Genomic DNA, 19,906 nt, shown 5'->3' with positions numbered 1-19,906 from the left:
TTTTTCACAACATAAAAGAAAATTGATTTTATTGGCCATAATTTTCTATCACATTGATAAAAAATTAAAATATAAATAAATATTGCGATTGAATATGAACGGAAAGAACACAATAAAGAATAATAATTATATAATATATTTTTTTTAATTTATCGATGACAAGTTGTTATTATATTCTTTTTGATTGATATTAAACGTTTTATAAAAAATAGATGTTGATTGTTAAGTAATGAAGTTCGCCCAAAAAATAGAAATTTCCCATAATATAAATATATTTTAAAGTAAGTAAATATAAATAATTTGACTCGAAAAAAATTGCATATACTTTAAATTACGGCGATATTTTTAATTTTGTGATTTTTTTAATAAAAATATTTTATTATATAAAAATAAGATAATAAAAGGACGAGATTATCATATAAACTAAAATGTTATTGTAGCAAAGGCAACGCGAAAATAGGTACACTGGTAAAATCGGAGTCTTTAGAGGATCGAACGTTTTTAGGTCTCGATACGGATTTGGTCACATTATCCTCGAATGTCACTAAATTATTATCATCAATAATGCCACGTTCGTTGATGTTATTGTTCTGGCAAGATGTATCTAAACAAATATTTTTTCCACCTAATTTTGGCCGTGCCGATTTTTCTTGTTCGAATCTGTTATTCCAGATCCCCATTATGTTTTTATTAGTAATTCCAATGACGGGACACGACATACGGGTTGTGTACTGATTTTGGCACAATGGTCTTTTCTCCTCCGCCAAAGATTCGCTATCTTTATCGATAGGGGTCAAATCATCGATTAAAGAGTTAGCTTGATAATAGTTGAAGTAAGAGGAACGCATGTGTCTACTCCTCCAATTAGGATGAGAACACTTGTAAAGAACCAAGACAAAACCGGAAGTCAGAATGATCACGAGAGCCAAAAAGGAACCTTTTTTTGTGCAAATTTAGATTAAAATATAAATTATTAACAGTTTTATAAAAAATCTATTAATTATCCGTTTAATTAGGTGTATAATAATATAATGAAATTATTTAAGTAATTGTTATCAAATCATAAGTTTCCCAAAAATATTTAAACCATATTTTGAATAGCTATGGTTATTATAATAAAAACTATTTATCAATCCAGTAATCAAGTAAAACAAATTATCTTTAAAAATTGCCCGGTCAATTCAAGTGATCCACTGCCGGCTAAAATATTTTTCAAAAATATTAATATTTACTACATCTTATTGCATATATATCCCAATTTACATTTATCTAACACATTCACAGCAAAAATAAATACTCTAATATTTTATAATTAATATCAATTTCAAATTTTCTTGACTTTATATTTATCTACCATTTTAAAATTCCTCAAATCATTTGAAAATTTTTAACTGCAAAAACCAAAATTTATTGAGTCAAAAGTAGAGCTATATGAATTTAATTTTTATCTACTAGACTCGCAGCAAGACAAGCTTATCGTTCCAATATTAATATAGGGTTATTCGAAGAATACCATAGAATAAATCTCTTTATCCCACTCTTGGATACTTTTATAACTAAAATGAATGAAAGGTTCTTAATTAATATGGCAGCACTTACAAATCTGCAAATATTACTACCGCCGTATCCTTCCGAATCTATTTCAAATCTTATTAAAGAAAAATTAAATACTTCGCAGATTTTTAGTGTGAGGATGTTAAAGTACCCCATGATGCATTAATAGCTGAATGCCAATTATGGTATAAAAGGTTAAATAGTACTGATAAAATTTCAAAAAATGCTGTAGTTACTTTGCAATTTCAAACACATTAAAGACTATTTTCCCATACCTGAAAAGTAGTGTTACTAAATCGATTTGAGCTATTTTTAAAATCCAGAAATGGACTAGAGGTCTGCAACCACTTATTACTTTGAAATTTTTTTACCTCTCCCCACCTCCTCCCCGCTTATAATTTTTTCTAAAGAATATACCCGCATGCCCATTTATCTATAAATTTTGTTTAACCCGCCTGCCTAATATTATGATTTTAATGGCTATTTTGGCTCTTTATTTATTTATTTTAATTAAACATATAATATGCAATATTATGATATAAGATTATAATAAATTCAAGTCTGTTCTGCTCATTTCGTCTGAAAAATATTAAAAATTCACCAGCCCATGCCCGCATATTACTTTTAAAAGATCCCGCCCAATGTTGTAAATATTTTAGAAAACCCGACAACACCTGCAGAAAGTATGGGCCGACGGGCTAAAAACCGATCATTGCAGACCTCTAGTCCAAATTTTATTGCCATCTGTAAGTAAAATTTTCAGGTTTGCGTAATATTTTTCTGGATAATATATTGGGTTAGTCGCTTTATAAATCGACTCAAATTGAGCCGTTTAACAACATTATTAAGAAGAACAACCTCTGAAAATAGATTGGATGGGTGTTATCCCTTCTTAATAAACATAGGGAGTTAAAATCAAGCACTGATGAAATCATTGAAAAATTACTTTGGGCCATCTGATGATTTAAATCATAGTAAGAAGGATAGTGGAGATGAAGGTTGTATAATAGATAATCTTAATGTAGGCAAATATAATCTCAGACAACCATGAAACTTGAATCATATGGAGAAAGAGTTTATACTAATTAATGAACTACATGCCCGGCCATAAGCCCGACACGAGCAAGGTTTAAAATATAAAATATAAACAGTCAAAAAATATTTTTTTTAAGAAATCGGGGTCTGTCCAGGCAATGGTACCTCTGCAGGTATCTGATATTAATACTAATGATATCCAAATAAAATAAGAAGCTAATAAACTAGATATACAAATGATTTAATTCCACAATATTCTTAATTCTCTTTTTCTTCAGATATAATTACAAATTTATATCGTTTTGAGTATTAAAATCTATTTTGATCATAAACTTTGTAGTTATCTCTTCCTCCGACGAAGTGGAGAGGGGGGAGCTCAAAATTCAAAGGAATAATATAATGTAACATTATATCAGAAACTTTATTTAAATTTACAATTATAATAAGTGGAATTAATTGGTAAAAAATTTTTTTAAATATTTGCTTTTTACCCTTTATAGTTCCCGATGTTTTAAAAAAGGAACAACAATTTTCTAAAGAACTAGGACATTTAAGTAAAATGAGATTCACCTATTTACACGCACTGATTAATAAAAAATAAATAAACTTGGGTAAAAATTTGTTAATTTAGTTTTCTTCTTGATGTATCTAGTTTATTTATGTTTACACATTTATTACCTGTCTTACCATCCATCAATATCGTTTATTTACCTGATGCGCCCGAAATATTTTGGGATCCAAAAGAAAAAAAAATGAGGTCGGGGTCCCTACTAAAATTAGGAGTTTTCGGTTACATGGATTTCTATTTTTAACGACAATTGTTAATAAAAAAAATATTTTTGTGTCATAAATTTTTGCGAATTATGGTCAAATATTATCAGATAATAGTAATGATCAGTGGCTTAGTACCTATTATTGTATAACGATAATTTAAATGTCATGCAAAAAAGGCTTCTATATTGACATTTGGTAAGCAATCAATACCCAATCTCTCATATAGTTGAAAGATTGGTGTACAAATCACTCTCGTTGAGCAGTGGCAGTAACGATTTTTTTAGTAAAACCTTATAGTACCTCGTCATACTCTATCGCTTAAGATGGTTCAGTTTAAAATTAAATAATGACAATGATATGGGTACTAATTCAGTGACATTCTAGGATTTTAAATTATAATCAATTTAAACGACATGTTTCTTGTATCATTAGTTATTCAATAAAAATAGATTAAATGTTTAAGGTGTATTTTGTATTAATTTTCCTCTTATTTTTTTAATGACCAAATTTTGCGGGAAGCACGATTACGTTACATAGCGCCAATTAATATGCAGGGTTAGACGCTAAAAAGATACTTAGCTGATAATATTAAAAAAGTATGTTATTTAGAAAATAATTTACCTCATTATTATTAATTATAATTATAACCGCTTATCAAATTTCAACCAAAAATGGAGGTAGAACAACTTATATCAAGCACTTATATTAAATAAAGATTATTTAGAATTAGATTTCGAAGGTAGAAAGATATCCAAATTAAAACAAAACTTAAGATGTATTGATAATTTAGAAAATAACATTCGAGGACAGAGAGGAAGCAAAAAATGTCAGCATTATTTATTAAAAAACATTAAAAAAGAAGATAATAAATAAAATTATTTTTAAAAATTGAGATTTTTTTTTTAATTTATAATTTGGGTATAAGTCTTCAGAAAGTATATTTTAAAAGATTAGCAAAATATAGATATATATTGGAAAGTAAAAATATGTCAAAATTTGAAAATCACGGCTACCTACGAGTAGTATATAGTGAAATTTCCCAAATCCATTTAATCTATTAGACGTAACTTGGCTAAAAATGCCAGATGTTTGGTTCTCGGGAGATGTATATTGATAGTAGTCGATTTTCAGCAGAGTCTCTGATTTAGCATCTACATTTGAGAAGTCGACATGGGGGGACTTATCATTGATCTAAAAAAAATAAATAAGATCACATAAAATTTAGAATCATATAATGTGATCAACTCAGAAAATACTTTAATTAAGTGGTATATTGATATTAATAGTCAGCCAGAGTAAAAAAATAATTTGGTTGTAAAATTTAGTATATATACCTATTAGGGTTGACAATTAACATGATGAATAAATTAATTTAAATCAACAATTTTTATTAGAATAAAAATCACGATTTAAATAAAAATGTATTATTATACCTCATTTTTACTATATTTTACATATAAAGTTTTAATCAAATGTGTCAGGTTTTATAATTATAAATAATTATATGTTTATTAATCGTGAAAAAATTTTTGTATAATAAGCTCCTACATAAAAATTATTTTAATATTAGTTGGATTTAAGAAGAAAAAAAATCTCTATAATTATATCTACCATATTTAATGAGTTAAATTTCAATATTGTTGATTTATAAATTTATATACTCAGATTCAGAATGTATTAAAACTATTATAAATGAGCTTATTTAAGATATAATTTGGTCAATTAGATATTCGTTAACAAAATGCTTATTCAAAAAATTCAACTAGAAAAAAAAAACAGTTTATGCTATAAAATGATGCCATGATATTGCCAACCCTAATATATAACCCCATTTCTTAAAGGTATAAACGGAATTGTATTCCTAACTGCAAACAATCCTCTCGTAGTTTTCTTTAATAACATTCGTGCATTTATGCAATAATTTTGTTTAATGTTAAACGGCGACAAGTCAGCATAGAGTAATTTGCTAATTAACGACTAATTTTTTTAAGACTTTATTCTTAATATATATTGATAGATGGAAAAATGCAATCGCTCCCGATTTCCTGAATATCATACCCCGTAGCACACAATTACAAAATATATGCATAAAAAAACATAAAATGGTTAATATTTTAAATGCATGAATGTATGCTTAAAATGCGTCCCAATTCATATATATGTTTGTAAAATCAAAATGTCCATGCTATTCTTTTGGCTGAGACGAATTATAGTCACAAATAACTGACTCTTTCACTAAAGAAGAACATCGCGATTATATTCAAAATTCGTATTCGGAAAAAAGGGACTTAAAATATAAATTCACAAGATCGGGACTGAACTACCGATCTACTATGATACGAGGTGTTGGTGGGTAGTACTTCGTGGAGTATATTATTGGTGCGAAGATTACACGAAGTTCTAGAGGAATACAATCACTCAAAAATCCCATCCAAGCCTTATGACATATATTATAAAAATCTTCGGACTGGTTGCAATTTAGAATAAGTCTTAAGGTTCTGTTATTTTTTTCAAAATCGTTCATAACAAAAGAATATAAATGTAAATTTTTACAAGTATGTGCTTAATGTTCGCCAAAGAGCCATTATTAGGAGCAGGGATTATGCCCAATATCTCGCACATCAACTCGTATATATCAACGTTGTTTAGCGGAGGTGATTTGTAACCCTTCTTAAAAACCGGTCCGATGGCTATAAATATGGGCCAGCTATCCGGGAAGACATTATCATAACCGTGATTGCCTATATCAAATATTAATAAAATGATGGTTAAACCCTTCTTGATATCAGACAATTTAGCCATGAACTTTTGAACTCAATATAATTTATATTAGTATCTCCATTAAATTTTTTATATAAATTATAAATTATAAATGACTCAAAGGTTAACGGCAAAATTATTTACAATTCATAAGATAGGTATTCTAAACATGCTAGAATATATTTACGGTAAAATCCGACTTTTAAATTTAAAAAAACAGGTTAAAAAATGATTTAAAGTTGAAAAAATAACAATTGACACTAACAATATATACATCTTCTTAAATTATTACATAAGTTCAATTTTTTTTATTAAGTCGCCATTTTATCGGATATCGGCAACTTTAATACTAACGACTAATAGCCGATATTTCAAAAAAGGCAAAAAATCGGTCCGATCTGATATGATCAGACCTGTGCGCCGCCGGCTCACGCCGATATTTTTATTCACGCCGAAACCGCCGATTGAGATCAGCGGCGCGATAGAAAGTATATTAATTATATTTATATATTAAATTATTATTATTTTAATTTGAATACTAACATTAAATCTAATTTATAATTTGTTTCATTCCAGCCCTTATTATTTTGATGTTTTTTAAATATCTTTTTAAAGTATTATTTAATATATAATTTTTTAAAACTTTATTAGAAAGTTAAAACTAAATCAAATTAATAATTTGTTTCATTCCAGCTCTAATTATTTTGTTTTTAAATATCTTTTAAAATATAAACTTAATATACAATTTATTAAATTAATTATGTAAAGCTTTATTTTGAAAGTTAAAACTATATCTAATTTATAATTTGTTTCATTCCAGCCCTAACTATTTTAATGTTTTTAGATATCTTTTTAATGTTTAAAATAAATATGAAATCTAATAGGGCGAAATTATGTTTTGATATCTGCTTAGATTTAATGCCATTTGATTCTATAAACAATAAAGGAATGACAGACTTTCTAAAGGTTTAAATTTTATAAAAATAAATTGTTCAAAAATTAGAAATATAAGATAATCGATTTCTCGTCAGAATTGCCAAATAGGACAACCATTAGTCGGGGTGCACTAGACGATGTTTATTTATCTATAAAGGCGCATGTTATAAATTTAATTGACTCTGGACCAAAATTTTGTTCTAATTTCAAGCGTCGAAATTATATCACATTTAGTATTCATCATTTAGATGAAAATTTTGATTTAAAATATTTTACCCTCAACTAGAAATGTGACTCAAAAGCATAGTGGGGAAACAATATTATCTGAGATTGATAGTATTGAAGAGGAGTTCCATTTAAAAGCCAAAATATTACAAATGGTAACTGATGCTGGGGCCAATGTCAAAAGAAGCGTCAGATTAGGGGATTATGAGCATCATTTATGCTTAGGGCATCCACTTCATAATTTGGTTACAGTTGATGGCATAAAAAAGTTACCAAGATTGATATTTTCATCAAAAAAATTAGAGAAATTATTTCAGCCCTCAGATATCGAGTAGCTGATTTGGAATGTGAAATTGAGGCTAAACATGGTAAATGTCTGCAGCCAATTTATAAGACAGGTAATATCTTGCATATTGATGATTTTGATCCATACCTTGATGACCATTTTGATATGTCTGATGAATCGGATAATAGGAATGGCATTGCACCAACCAATCCAATTAATGCAAAAACTTTAAAATTAAATTGCCCTACCCGCTGGCATAGCATATTAATTATGTTAGAAAGTGTTCGCAGTGTAAACAAAATTCCTATAAATAATGTTCTAAATAAAATAGGAAACCAATCTTTAAAACTCTTTAATAATGTATAGGATATGATAGATGAGCTTTAAGCAGTATTAAATCCATTCAGAGAGTTGGTGGAATTTCTTTCCTCCCAAAAAGGATCTACAATAAACTTACGGTTATTATTTTGCAGTGAAATAGAAGCTCATATACAAATCAATAAATCTGATTGCTCAAATATAATGTGAAAAAAAGCTTGACCATAGGTTTCCGATCACTGAACTTCAAGTTATTTTATATTTTTATTAATAAAATTATATTCTAAACATTAGATATTAGCAACTCTACTTGATCTAAGATTTCAAAATCTCAATATTGTTTCACAATATTTAAGTTCAAATTCTATGACATCATTGCAATTTCTAATACGACATTTAAAACTTTTAGAGCATGATAGAAATGCTCAGCGTGAAATTCAAGTCGAGGTACATCATGCTCTTAAATAGCGAAATTAGCTCGAAAACATTCCCTTTCTATTAACGATTATAACAAAATTACTAATCTTAAACAAGAATGCCATATTTTGCTCAGCCAAAATATTATTCCAGAAGAGGATGTGTTGCTCTTGGGAGAAAAAGCGACTGGAACTTCCTATGTTTGCTAATTTAGCTAGGAAGGTTCTTTGCGTACCTGCAACCAGTACACCCAGCGAAAGAATTTTTTCCATTGCTGGATTAATACTCAATGCTAAAAGGAGTTCTTCATGTACCACAAATCTTGATAAAATACTGTTTATTCATGAATTATAATTTTGCTAAATCTGAATTCTGACTTATATTTTGCCTGCATTTTAAATTTATTTTAATTATAATAAAAATCAATAGAATATTTCTTTATATGTGTAGTTGATATGACTCTGAGTAAAAATAAAAATACAATTCCTTAGTCTATTTCTGAGAATGAGGAAATACATAAATTTAAATTGGAGTGAGACGGGAAATAATTTAAGATCAATTATACTATGTTAGCGATGTGTTAGAAAATATCGCCTACATAAATTATAAAAAATGTAATACATATTAAAAAATATATTGATTTATAAATTAAATTCATTAAAAAATTTTAAATAAATATTGCGCCGCCGAACGCCGATAAAAAAATTTAAAAAAAACCGCCGCTGTTGATTGAGACATCGGCGCACAGGTCTAGATATGATATCCCAAATGATAATTAATAGTTAAATCCTTTCGGCGTAACTAAATTATTTTCGCGCGACAAATTAGTACAATAAAAATTCGAGGTGGTCAAACGATAATTCGGTTAGATCAATTGAGCGTATATTTCAACTCACAAAAAAATGTCAAATCAAAAAATATATGAAAGTTTATAAAAGAAAACCTCATCCCAAAGGGGATAAACAAGTTGAAGCAAGAATAGCTATATAACTATCTTGTTAGTGTGAATATGTACTATCTATTTATTCCTTTTATATAATCGGTAAATGGATTAAATTTACAGATTTAGAAACTCGCTTTTTTCGGCCAGAACCTGCCGTTGTCAAAAAATGTTAAGATCTAGGAACTGCTCAAATTTTAAGAAAAATAAAAGTTTATAGAGTGAAATCTCAAACTCAACATATTTATTTTATTCATTAAGAACCAAATAAAAATCATGGAAAGGGGGGGGGGAGATAATGGTAGACCAAAAAGAAAAAAAAAATCAATGAAAATGATTAAATATTAAAAAATTCAGTGTAAATATTCAAAAATATATTAAGCTAGCTAAGTTTTAAAATATGTGAAAATTAATAAACTAAATAGTTAAACATAAAAAAGTATTGAATAATTGTCGAAACTAATATAATAAATTTAAAATATATAGTGATTATATTCTTTGTATATAAAAAAATTGAAACCAGTACATAACCAACCAAATTTTATTTATTTTTAAAAAAGGTCATACAAAAATTGTGTAATAAAGATCATACTTTTATAAAGAATGTTAATAATTATTTTGAATTTGAAGATTAGTGTAAGCTCAAAAAAATGGAAATCACCCAAAATGTTTCTATTTTTAAATATCAGAGAATAAATATATATAATATTTTATTTCACTTAATAAAATGAGATGATAATTATCTTAAATACAATATTCAATATAAATGTGATCAAGAAATCATTATATTGAATTATCTAATTTTCATATAAAATAATAATATTAATTTAAAAATTAAAATATAGGAAAGAATGATTTAAAAAAACAAAATTAAGTGGAGAACTAGAAAAATATAATCTTAAAATTATTCAAAGTGAATATTGATTTTTTTTTACAAAAATATAAAAAGGCATCTATATTTTTGAGTCAAAATAAAGGAAATAAAAAAAGGTACAAGATACTTTTGAAAATATAATATCTAATTAAAAATGCCAAAAAGAACAAAGTACAAGATAAGAATCTTTATCATAGATACAAATATTGATGGTGCAGCCCAACTTTGAAAAAGTACCTAATCTGATATCCTTATATATTAATAATTTTTTGGTATACTTTTTATTTTAAAAATATAATACAATTTCTGATCTTATTTTTTAGTTTTCAAACAAAAGGTACAATAGAAGCAAGAGTAAAAATTAATCATTTAAATTATTTTCCTAAATAATAGTGTATCTTTAATTTATTTTTTAAAGAACCTATGTATTATAAAGATGCTTGCTATATATCAAGAGAAGATAAAAATTATTGATGATTGGCCCAAGTGGCCACCAAATGGGAGTGAACTTTAAGGCAGCAATGATTTTTTTAGAGCAAATGCCAAGCAAAAGTCAAAAGGGGGTATGGTAAAACTACTCAAAAACTATTAGGTTCATATAGATGACAGTCAAATTATTTTTGTCCCACTAAAAAAAATAAAGGTGATGTCACTAGTGGTTAATGAAAACTGCTATGCAGGGTTTAAATTATCATAAATGATAAACTTTACCCTTGAAGAATAATTCCAGATCGGTTTTAGTTCTTACCAAATTCCAACCAGGCTGTCCTAGTAGAATCAAATCCCCTATTCTTCCATTGTTTTTATATCGAAATTTTAGGGGTATGTCCTTTTTCTTGTAAATTAGCATTTGAGGAACATTAGCTTTATATAGTTTGTTGTAGAGCATATCTATTTTTTGTGCTATTTATTAATAAAATATTTAAATTATATTGCTATTTTTTTTACTATTATTCGAAAAAATATTCCACACTGGTGATGACCCACTAACAATATAATCTTTTAAATTAAAATAATCAGAAAGAATAACTGATTTATTAAATGAGGTATTTGTCATTCCATGATCACTAGTTATAATAATATTTAATAAATCATTTAGTTTAAGTTTAATCATTTGAGCAATCAGATATCCCAAACTTCGATCCAAATCTTTGATCACATTAAATACTTCCTGTGATTTTGGGCCAAACATGTGACCAGCTTCATCTGGTTGATTATGGTAAAGTATCCCTAGGTTTATATTATCTTTTTGAGTAGAAAACGCAGATAAAATCATATCAAATTTTTGGTCCAAGGTAATCTTACTATATTTTGTGTAAAATGAAGGATAGATACCTTTGATTTTTACATCACATCCAGGCCACATAATAACATTACTTTTGTGAAAACATGTGGAATTATTGGTTGTTATAAAATTTTGATTTGTTACCCATATAGGCTCCCCACCAGCATCCCACCATTCTGTCAATGTGTTTCCCATTTTGAATACTTCCTTTAATTTGGGGTCGTACATATTATTATGAACTATACCATGAATTTCCTCATATTGTCCTGAAACAATTGAAAAATGGTTTGGAAATGTTTTTGTTGCAAATAAATTTTGAAGATATTCTGCCTTGACACCATTTTCAATTATATGCTTAAAGTTAGGGAAATTATCGAGCCCAAATATATCTAGGTAATTCCACATAAACCCATCAAGTGATATTAATAACATTAAGCTACAATTAAACATTAAAAAGAATTGTGGATAATACACGTCCGACGGGTTTATAATTTGTCATGAATCATCAACACTGTTAGAAAAGTATATTAAAGGAGGCAAAGGAGTATGTTGGGAAAAAATAGCTTAAAGTATGAGAAAACCCAAAATAAGGTAATTAATTGAAGAATTTAATCTTGCATAACGTTCTTAAGTTTTTTAAGAGAACATTTTCCACCATAACGGAAATGCCAGGTTCAATGTGGTAGTCCTGCAATTTCTGCTAGGAACACCGTGTTTAAAAATAGCAGGGACACAATTTTTGCTTTTCCAAGTATTTTTTTAGTAGTTTATATCAAAAATTTCAAATAAAATACATTACATTTATATTATAATTTAATAGCTATTTAGAAAGTTATAAAAATTAAAACATATTACAAAAACATATATATAGCATTAAAAAATGACATATTTTTTTGTGTGCATTTCATAATTATATAAATAGGTCAAAAAAAGTGAAAATAAATTACTATTTCGTCATATCAATTTTTTTAAAATATTTTTAATAATATTAACTCCACGCTTCCTTGGTTAAAATTATTAATTAAACAAAGTAAAAATAAACTACAATATTCCTCACAAAATTTTTTCAATTTTTAATAATGTTATCTACATGTTTCCGGCCGCATTCATAGTGGGATCCGAACCGACACGATTTAACAGCTGATTGATTTTTAAAATCTGTTTATGAGATCAATTTTTTTTTAATAATAATTATTTTATTTTTAATTCTATACATGATAATAACCTAATAAATATTGGTTTTAATAAAGAAAAATTGATTCTCATAAACCGATTTAAAAATCGATCAGCTGTTAAATCGTGTCGGATCGGATCCCACCATGAATGCGGCCTTAATTAGTTATCGTTTTTAGACCTGTAAAATCGGAACACAAAAAAAGGTAAATAATACTACAATATTCACCATGGTGAGATTTATTTAATATTTTTAATAATATTAACTGCACGCTCTTGATAGCTATAGTTTGCAAATCTGTGACTTGTTAGCCACTTTTTATTAATAGAGCATAATTCACTGATTGAGATAAGCGTCTACATAAACGAAAGGGGGGGGGGTTAGCAACAGTTTGTATCCATATTTTTGAGGGGGTGTATAGGGTAGGCGCCTTTAAGGAGGGCAGGATAAATTTATTGGGGATTTATATATTACATCTTTAGATGAAAATAGGCAAAATATATATTATAAAAATTAATACTTTATAGACCTATTATATTAAATAATATTGCTATCGACAAAATCTATATTTCATAATATCATAAACATTATTTTCCAAATAAAATTTTTTGTTATTTAAAAGGATTTGATTTTCTTAGAAAACTTATAATCATGCCAACAATAAACTATATTAATGCATTCATTATAAATATAGGGGTTTTTAATTGAATTCATGTTATAAAAAATAACTTTTATATTCCCAATATTTTAATAGTTGGTAGTAGAGCTAAAATAATTTTAATTTTAATAATATTTAACTACCGAAGGTGGCTAAGATTTTTTATGGGGGGGGGGGGGGGAGTAAGCATAAGTTTTTAAAGGGGTTTGCATACAGTAAAAATCTTATCATGTAGAGGTTTGACTGAGAAAGTAGACGGACTCAAGTATCGTGGTATAAAATTTAAAACTCTTTCTAATCGTAGGATCCAACCTCATCCCATTTATTACGAGGTCCACATCGGGCTTCAGTTGGAAACAAATTCTTTTAATTTGCTTAACCTCATAACAACAGTGAGAGCTATCCTTTTCTAAATATGCCATGGCAGAATTTATTAGTATCATTAATTATTAAAATTATAGGAATTGGCATCTAACCTATTTTGTATATTGTCTATTAAGATATTATTCTTGTTGATACTAGAGCACCTTTAGGCTTCTTGAGATAGATTATTTTATGTCCACTTTTTGTAATTTTGCTGGAGAGAAATTTTAAAAATAAAGTCTCTATGTTTTCAATATGTTAGTCAACTTATATTGGCTATAATTTATATAAATATTTTGTTTTTTGTGTAAAATAATCTAATTACATAAAATAAATTTATCTAAAAATCATTTTGACAAAAAGCGAAAATTATCTAATTTTAATATTTATAAAAGAGATTTATGGTTTACCAGATCCTTAAACGATTTAAAACACGAATCATTCGCTTTATTGATTTCCTAGTATTAGGAAAGGGATTGTTCTTATCTGAGACAGATTGAATAATTCAAACAGAATATCAAGCTTTGAATATTTTTTTTTTAAATATTTTATTTTCAAGTCCAATGGAGAAAAAATATTTTACTATAGAAATCGATCTAATCTTTTTTATTTAGGCCAAAATTAAGAAATTATAAATTCTGAAAAATAATAAACAATTTTTAAAGATATTTATAAAAAAATTAAGAAAACAAAAGTTTTATGGAGGATAATGAATATGAGTCTAACATTCTTGAGTTTAAATGTTTAACACACGAAAACAAATTTTTACAATCAAATAAATTTTTTATTTTATTTTAAAAATATATTATTTTTTAATGAAGGGATTAATAAACTGTATAATAAAAATTTTTATAATATATAAATCCGATTAGTAATTGTGAGTATTCTTTGTCGAATTTTGACCCAATTTTATCCCAAACGATGACCTCCGAATCTTCCGTGGCCATGAAACCCTCTATATCCATCACCATATGCTCCATAACCTCCACCAAATCGTAGACTCACGAAATCCGCCATATCCTCCTCTGAATGGAAAGGCTATTGAACAACTACTAGAGAAAGCTTTATATTTAAATAAAATAATTATATATTGCTAGTAATATGAAAGAATATATAATCGTCTTATTATTTAAGAAAAAAGGATATTTAAATTTGACAATATATGGAGTTTAATGTAAAAATGATATACCAGGAAAAATTATTTAATTTATAAAAATATTATCGCTAATAAAATTATCAATATATTTTTGGTGTGAAAAATTATAAATATATTAACTTCCCCTTTTTAATGCACTAAATTAAATGTTTAAATAAAAAAATTAAACTAATTGTTTTTTAATGTTGTTAATTAATCGAATAAAATCAAGCGGTTCGGGTATTAATTATAGGATTTAATAGTAAAAAAAAATTATCTTAACTCACGAATATTATTAAAGATAAATCAGGCTAAATTTTTTATACAACTAAATTCTCCAAACTCGTCTACTTAATAAAACTAGCTTGATTTATAATATATAAAATAGTTTATATAAAATGCTTACTAATATCGCCAATAGAAATATGTAATTTTTGAACATTTTATTTTAGTATATTATCTTTAATTAGATTTCTTCAAATAAATTTATTAATTTAATGTTTAGATAGAAATAAAATTATTATTGTGAATATCAACTTTTCGACAGAGACTTAAAGAAGAGATTTATCAAGATTAATTTTTATGAGTATACAAAAACTGGATTAAACCATAGGTTTATTATTTTTATAATACAATAATAAAGAGAAAAGTGATTCATATTTAATTTGAAGAAAATATTAAAATTTTTGGCGAGGTGTCTTAATGGAATAAGTTAAATTTGGGGGGAGAAGTAATATGAGGAGCCTTCTACATGTTTGTAGGTAATCATTTTCATGTTCTCTTACCGGTGACATAACTATGGGGAGACGAATGCGAAAATGGTTTTTCCATTTAAAATCTCCATCCCATGGGCGTAAACAATGGGAGCAAGGGAGATACCCCTCCCCCCCAATCGTGAAATTTGCCTGTTCTAGTAAATACCATTTTAAGCTAATAAAAAATTTCCCCCTACACACTTCATATTCCCCCCAAACATTTATACAATATATCATTATAAGGATGTATTTGAAAGAAAAATTAGTAAAAGTTAATAACTTTTTAAAATAACCACTTATAATTCAAAACTTATTTTAAAAAATAGTGAAAATAATTTTTATATAAATCTATTATAAGCAAAGCGTTACAAAAAGTGGACCTAAGTACCTCCAATAAAATTTATGGGGAATATTATTTATCTAATAGTGTTTTCTCCTTTCCCCATAAAATCCTGGATACGCCACTGCCTCATCCTATGATAAAAAACAAATATTTTTTTTAGAAATTTATTTGATATTTAAATTTAAGTTGGGGATCGATTTTCAAGGTTTGGCTTGATAGGTGCGACCCTTTTTTAATGTAACAGAGCATCAAAAGCCACATATTGATACTCAAGGATTAAAATGGAACCTAATCCGGACCGTTAAAGCCTTCATTAACTATCATTATTTTTCAAAACCTCATCTGTCAAAAAAAAATTGTTATCTGAACCTGAACCGAACCTCCAAAAAGATCTGTTATATAGGGTTACAAGGGTGGGAAGGGGAATGTTGGGGGGGGGGGGTTTGTTATCAGTTTAAATTATTTTTACGAAAACAGGCAAAATTTCTAAAAGAAAATCCCCCCCCCCCCATTACGTCTCTAATTTTTGAATTTTATCAATATATTTTGAGATTTCATCTTCATAAATATAATTTTAGATGAAGAAAAAGGAAAACAATTTTTTTTTTAATTAAAATAATATATAGAAAACCGAAATTTGTCTTTATTTATTTTATTTTCTAAATTAATTTTGAATTTATCTGTAATAAAATAATATTTTTTTTAAATATTAAATTGACTTAAGATAAATATTTACGATATTTTAAAGTACCAGTATAATAAATTATAAAATTGATGCCATACATTGAACTAATTGTAACTTGGGAATTTATTTTCTATTGTGTACTGACACCAGTGACGATGTGCATTGGAATTTTGGGGGGATTTTTTACCCTTCTTGCTCTACCAAAGTGGGGAACTGATACAAGAAGCATACGCAACCATGGTAAACTTCGAGCTTTTGTGATCATCAAATACTACATCAAATTAATCGCTTACATGAATATACTTGGTTGCTTCTCTTGCATTCCCTGGCCTATAATGTATTATTATGGCTTGTGGTGGCATGAGAAGAGCACATATCTTCCCTATACTTACAACTTTTACTACGTCTTTTTCATAGCAAAAATAATATTCCCTTTGAGATATTTTTTTATAAGAACGGGTGATATAATGACTGTATTGTTAAGCGCCGACAATTACCTAGCGTTCTGCTTTCCTATCATTTATCATACTTCACTCGGTTACAATATTAAAACGGCAAAACTTTTAACCATTTTGGTCATCGTCACTAATATACTCATGCTAGTGCCTTTATCATGTTGGTACTTCGTCAACAAAATAAATTTATCACAAATCTTATCTTCAGCTAACTCAACTGTTATTCATTTTCAGTACGATAATAACGCCACGGAAGGTATGGTTCAATATGTTGATAATTTTAATCTTCGCGACAAGGATAAGTGGATATTTGAAATGGTCCAAAACCCCAATAACGGTAACTCACCCGCTTTCTTACTTTATAGCATCCTACGTGAATTTTTTCTGACATTCATGCCCATAATTATTTTGCTACACTTTTATGTATCGATAAGCTTGGCGTTGAAAAGACAAAAAAATAATAGGAGGTTTGGTTTCCAAAATACATCGAAATTTAACATGCCTTCATCTATAACGAGACTCACTTGGACTGTGCTTATTCTCCTAATTAATTTTCTCTTACTATCCATTCCCGTTGCTGTTATCAATATGATCTACTATCGTTATCAATGTTATCTAGAAAAATGCTCCTTTCGAAATTTAATAGCACTCGTAAATTACCTGGAGGTCATCAAAATTTGTATCAATTTTTACATATATTTCTTCACGAATATCAAATTTAGACATGCCTTTTATGAATCCCTATCTTGGTCAGGAAGATCAAAAATTTACCCTACCAACTAAGAACAGTCCGGATAATTTAACATTTCAAAGCCTATTTTCAACTTACACTAACATAAAATTATATCATATTTTTTGATAAAAAATAAATTTCAATAATCGGAGAGTTGGGGGGGGGGGGTATGGGGGGGGGGGAATGAGATGAGGTCAGATCTTTTTTTTGTTTAAAAATTATCGAAATCCCAAATTAAAATATATTTATAATTATAACGATTGGCATTTTTTATTTATTTAAATTAAATATTAATCAATTACACTGTATAAAATATAATTTGTAATGTTTTTTAGTTGGAAGGGGGGAGGGGGAAGGCATATTAATTAAAAAAAATTATAGTTATAAATAATTTATAAAAATTAACGAAGAATATAAAGATATATTTAACCCATTTAAATTTTCTTATTACATATATTATACTAAATGCTAATGTCATTTATTTTAAATTAAAAATATATATAGAAATAAAATTAATATTAAAATTAACATATCTAATATAAAATAAAACAATATTATATAAAAACGGAGGTAGGACTAGAAATTTCAAACAATTTATTAAAAATTTTTTTTTTTACTTATAAGATAACCTTTTGTATTAATATTATATTTATAATTGTAGAAAAAAAAAATTATTTGTATAAAATAAACAAATCCAAAATTAAAAAAAATTTAAATATAGCATAAAAAGAGAAGTTCTTCGGAAAGAAGCTATTAAAATTTTTATATATAAAATGTAGTAGATATTAGATATTGTATTATTTATTATACCGAAAATAAAGGTTATAGACGCCTAGTTTCCCTAAAAATTATAAATCTGCAAAACTCGGTTAGTTTCAGGCTTTAAAAAATTCTGCACAAGTTTTTCGACCCGTTAAATTTTTTGCCAAGCACGGCCCGTTTTAATTTTTCAAAAATTTCGCACTTTTAATTTATAAAATTGGATTATATTGTATTTCAAAATATTTAAGGCCGATCCAGCCCGAAGTTTTTCTTAAAATTAACTGTAAATATTATCAAATTTGCTAAAAGAAAAGCATATAAAATATTTATGTTATATAGATTAGAAAATAGCTATGGTTCAATTTGCCTCTTTTTAGAGAAAAAGGAGTCCCTCACCCTTGATGATATAGGGTTTCCTTTAAAAATTATATTTAATGATTATATATATGCCGTTTATATATATTCTTTATGATTAATTTATTCAAGAGATTATCAGCTTTGCTCTGTAGAATCAGATCATCAGCAAATATTTATAAGCTGCAAATCATTTATAGGAAGCGAATTTAATTTTTAAGGTTTAATTTTGATGGGCGACTAGTCCTGCAATTTTACCAAATTTTTAATGGCAATGTTTTGTAACAAAAAAAATATACATAATAAAAACAAAGTAATGATAAACATAAATAAATAGTGTCTTGCGTCGATGATACAAATAAGCCAACCTACTAAACTGATCCATTAAGCTCACCCAATGAGTTGGTTAATATAGCTCATTGGGTTGACTCAGATCCGAATTGTTATACTAACTTCAAAGTCGATCTAATTTAAGGCTAAATCGCTGCTGATCTACAACACTAGTACTAAAAAGAAAATTTATCCTTTTTACTGCTTATAAAATAGTAGTTGATCTTATTATGTTATCAATGGCTTCCCCGGGAATATCTAAAAATGCAAGTGGCTAGACTTTGTGGTTAGACGAGTTAAGACGACATAAAAGTTTTTAGTATCAAAATGAGTTCTGTTGAACTCTGCCACTATAATTTAATTTAGAAGGTAACCTGTAAGTTTTTTTTATATTTTTACTAAAATATTTTAGCCAAGTAAACTGCTTTTGGTATTCAAAATTTTTAAGAACTCAGGTCATAAAAAGAAGTTAGCCCTTATTTATTATTTTTCAGGAAAATAAAAAAAAAAAATTTTTTTAATACTATTTTCTTATGAACTAAGTTAATTTTTGATATTAAAAATGGGTTGCGACTGTGTTCTACCCTTTAGATATAATAAAAGGAGCTGATCCTAACATTATCTTTTACTCCGCAAAAAATATAAACACATTTAATGACTCTATTTAGTTATTGAGTTTAGTTCAGTGGCGTATCCAGGATTTTCTTATGCAGGGGGGGGGAGAATTTATGGGGGATACGCCCCCAAACCCCCCC

General features: G+C 27.2%; 2 protein-coding genes across 2 annotated transcripts; one reads left to right on the top strand and one right to left on the bottom strand.

Moving 5' to 3' along the window:
* Positions 1-80: 80 nt before the first annotated feature.
* Positions 81-11,846, bottom strand: LOC135927896 (bis(5'-adenosyl)-triphosphatase enpp4-like). Its single transcript, XM_065464141.1, has 5 exons — positions 11,068-11,846; positions 10,831-11,022; positions 5,917-6,104; positions 4,377-4,554; positions 81-937 (listed from the first exon to the last, which is right to left on the bottom strand). The coding sequence occupies exons 1-5, from the start codon at positions 11,834-11,836 to the stop codon at positions 432-434; spliced, it is 1,833 nt and encodes a 610-aa protein (XP_065320213.1). The 5' UTR covers positions 11,837-11,846; the 3' UTR covers positions 81-431.
* Positions 11,847-16,984: 5,138 nt separating this feature from the next.
* On the top strand, positions 16,985-17,755 carry LOC135928763 (probable G-protein coupled receptor AH9.1). The gene has a single exon (XM_065465227.1). The coding sequence runs from the start codon at positions 16,985-16,987 to the stop codon at positions 17,753-17,755; it is 771 nt and encodes a 256-aa protein (XP_065321299.1).
* Positions 17,756-19,906: the final 2,151 nt, after the last annotated feature.

Source organism: Gordionus sp. m RMFG-2023, chromosome 4 (assembly GCF_954871325.1).
Source record: "Gordionus sp. m RMFG-2023 chromosome 4, tfGorSpeb1-WG-v2, whole genome shotgun sequence".
Lineage (NCBI taxonomy): Eukaryota > Metazoa > Nematomorpha > Gordioida > Chordodea > Parachordodidae > Gordionus > Gordionus sp. m RMFG-2023.
Note: the sequence above shows the minus strand (reverse complement) of the source record. Positions and strands in the feature narration are given on the sequence as shown.

Bases quoted from the DNA above. Each gene is read 5' to 3' on its own strand.
- LOC135928763 (XM_065465227.1), top strand. From the start codon at position 16,985: ATGACTGTATTGTTAAGCGCCGACAATTACCTAGCGTTCTGCTTTCCT.
- LOC135927896 (XM_065464141.1), bottom strand. From the start codon at position 11,836: ATGTTATTAATATCACTTGATGGGTTTATGTGGAATTACCTAGATATA. The intron at 11,023-11,067 runs GTAAAAAAAATA...ATTAATAAATAG, and splicing joins GAATATTTTTTCGAATAATA to CACAAAAAATAGATATGCTC. The intron at 6,105-10,830 runs GTAAAGTTTATC...TATTTGATATAG, and splicing joins TCTGGAATTATTCTTCAAGG to GCAATCACGGTTATGATAAT.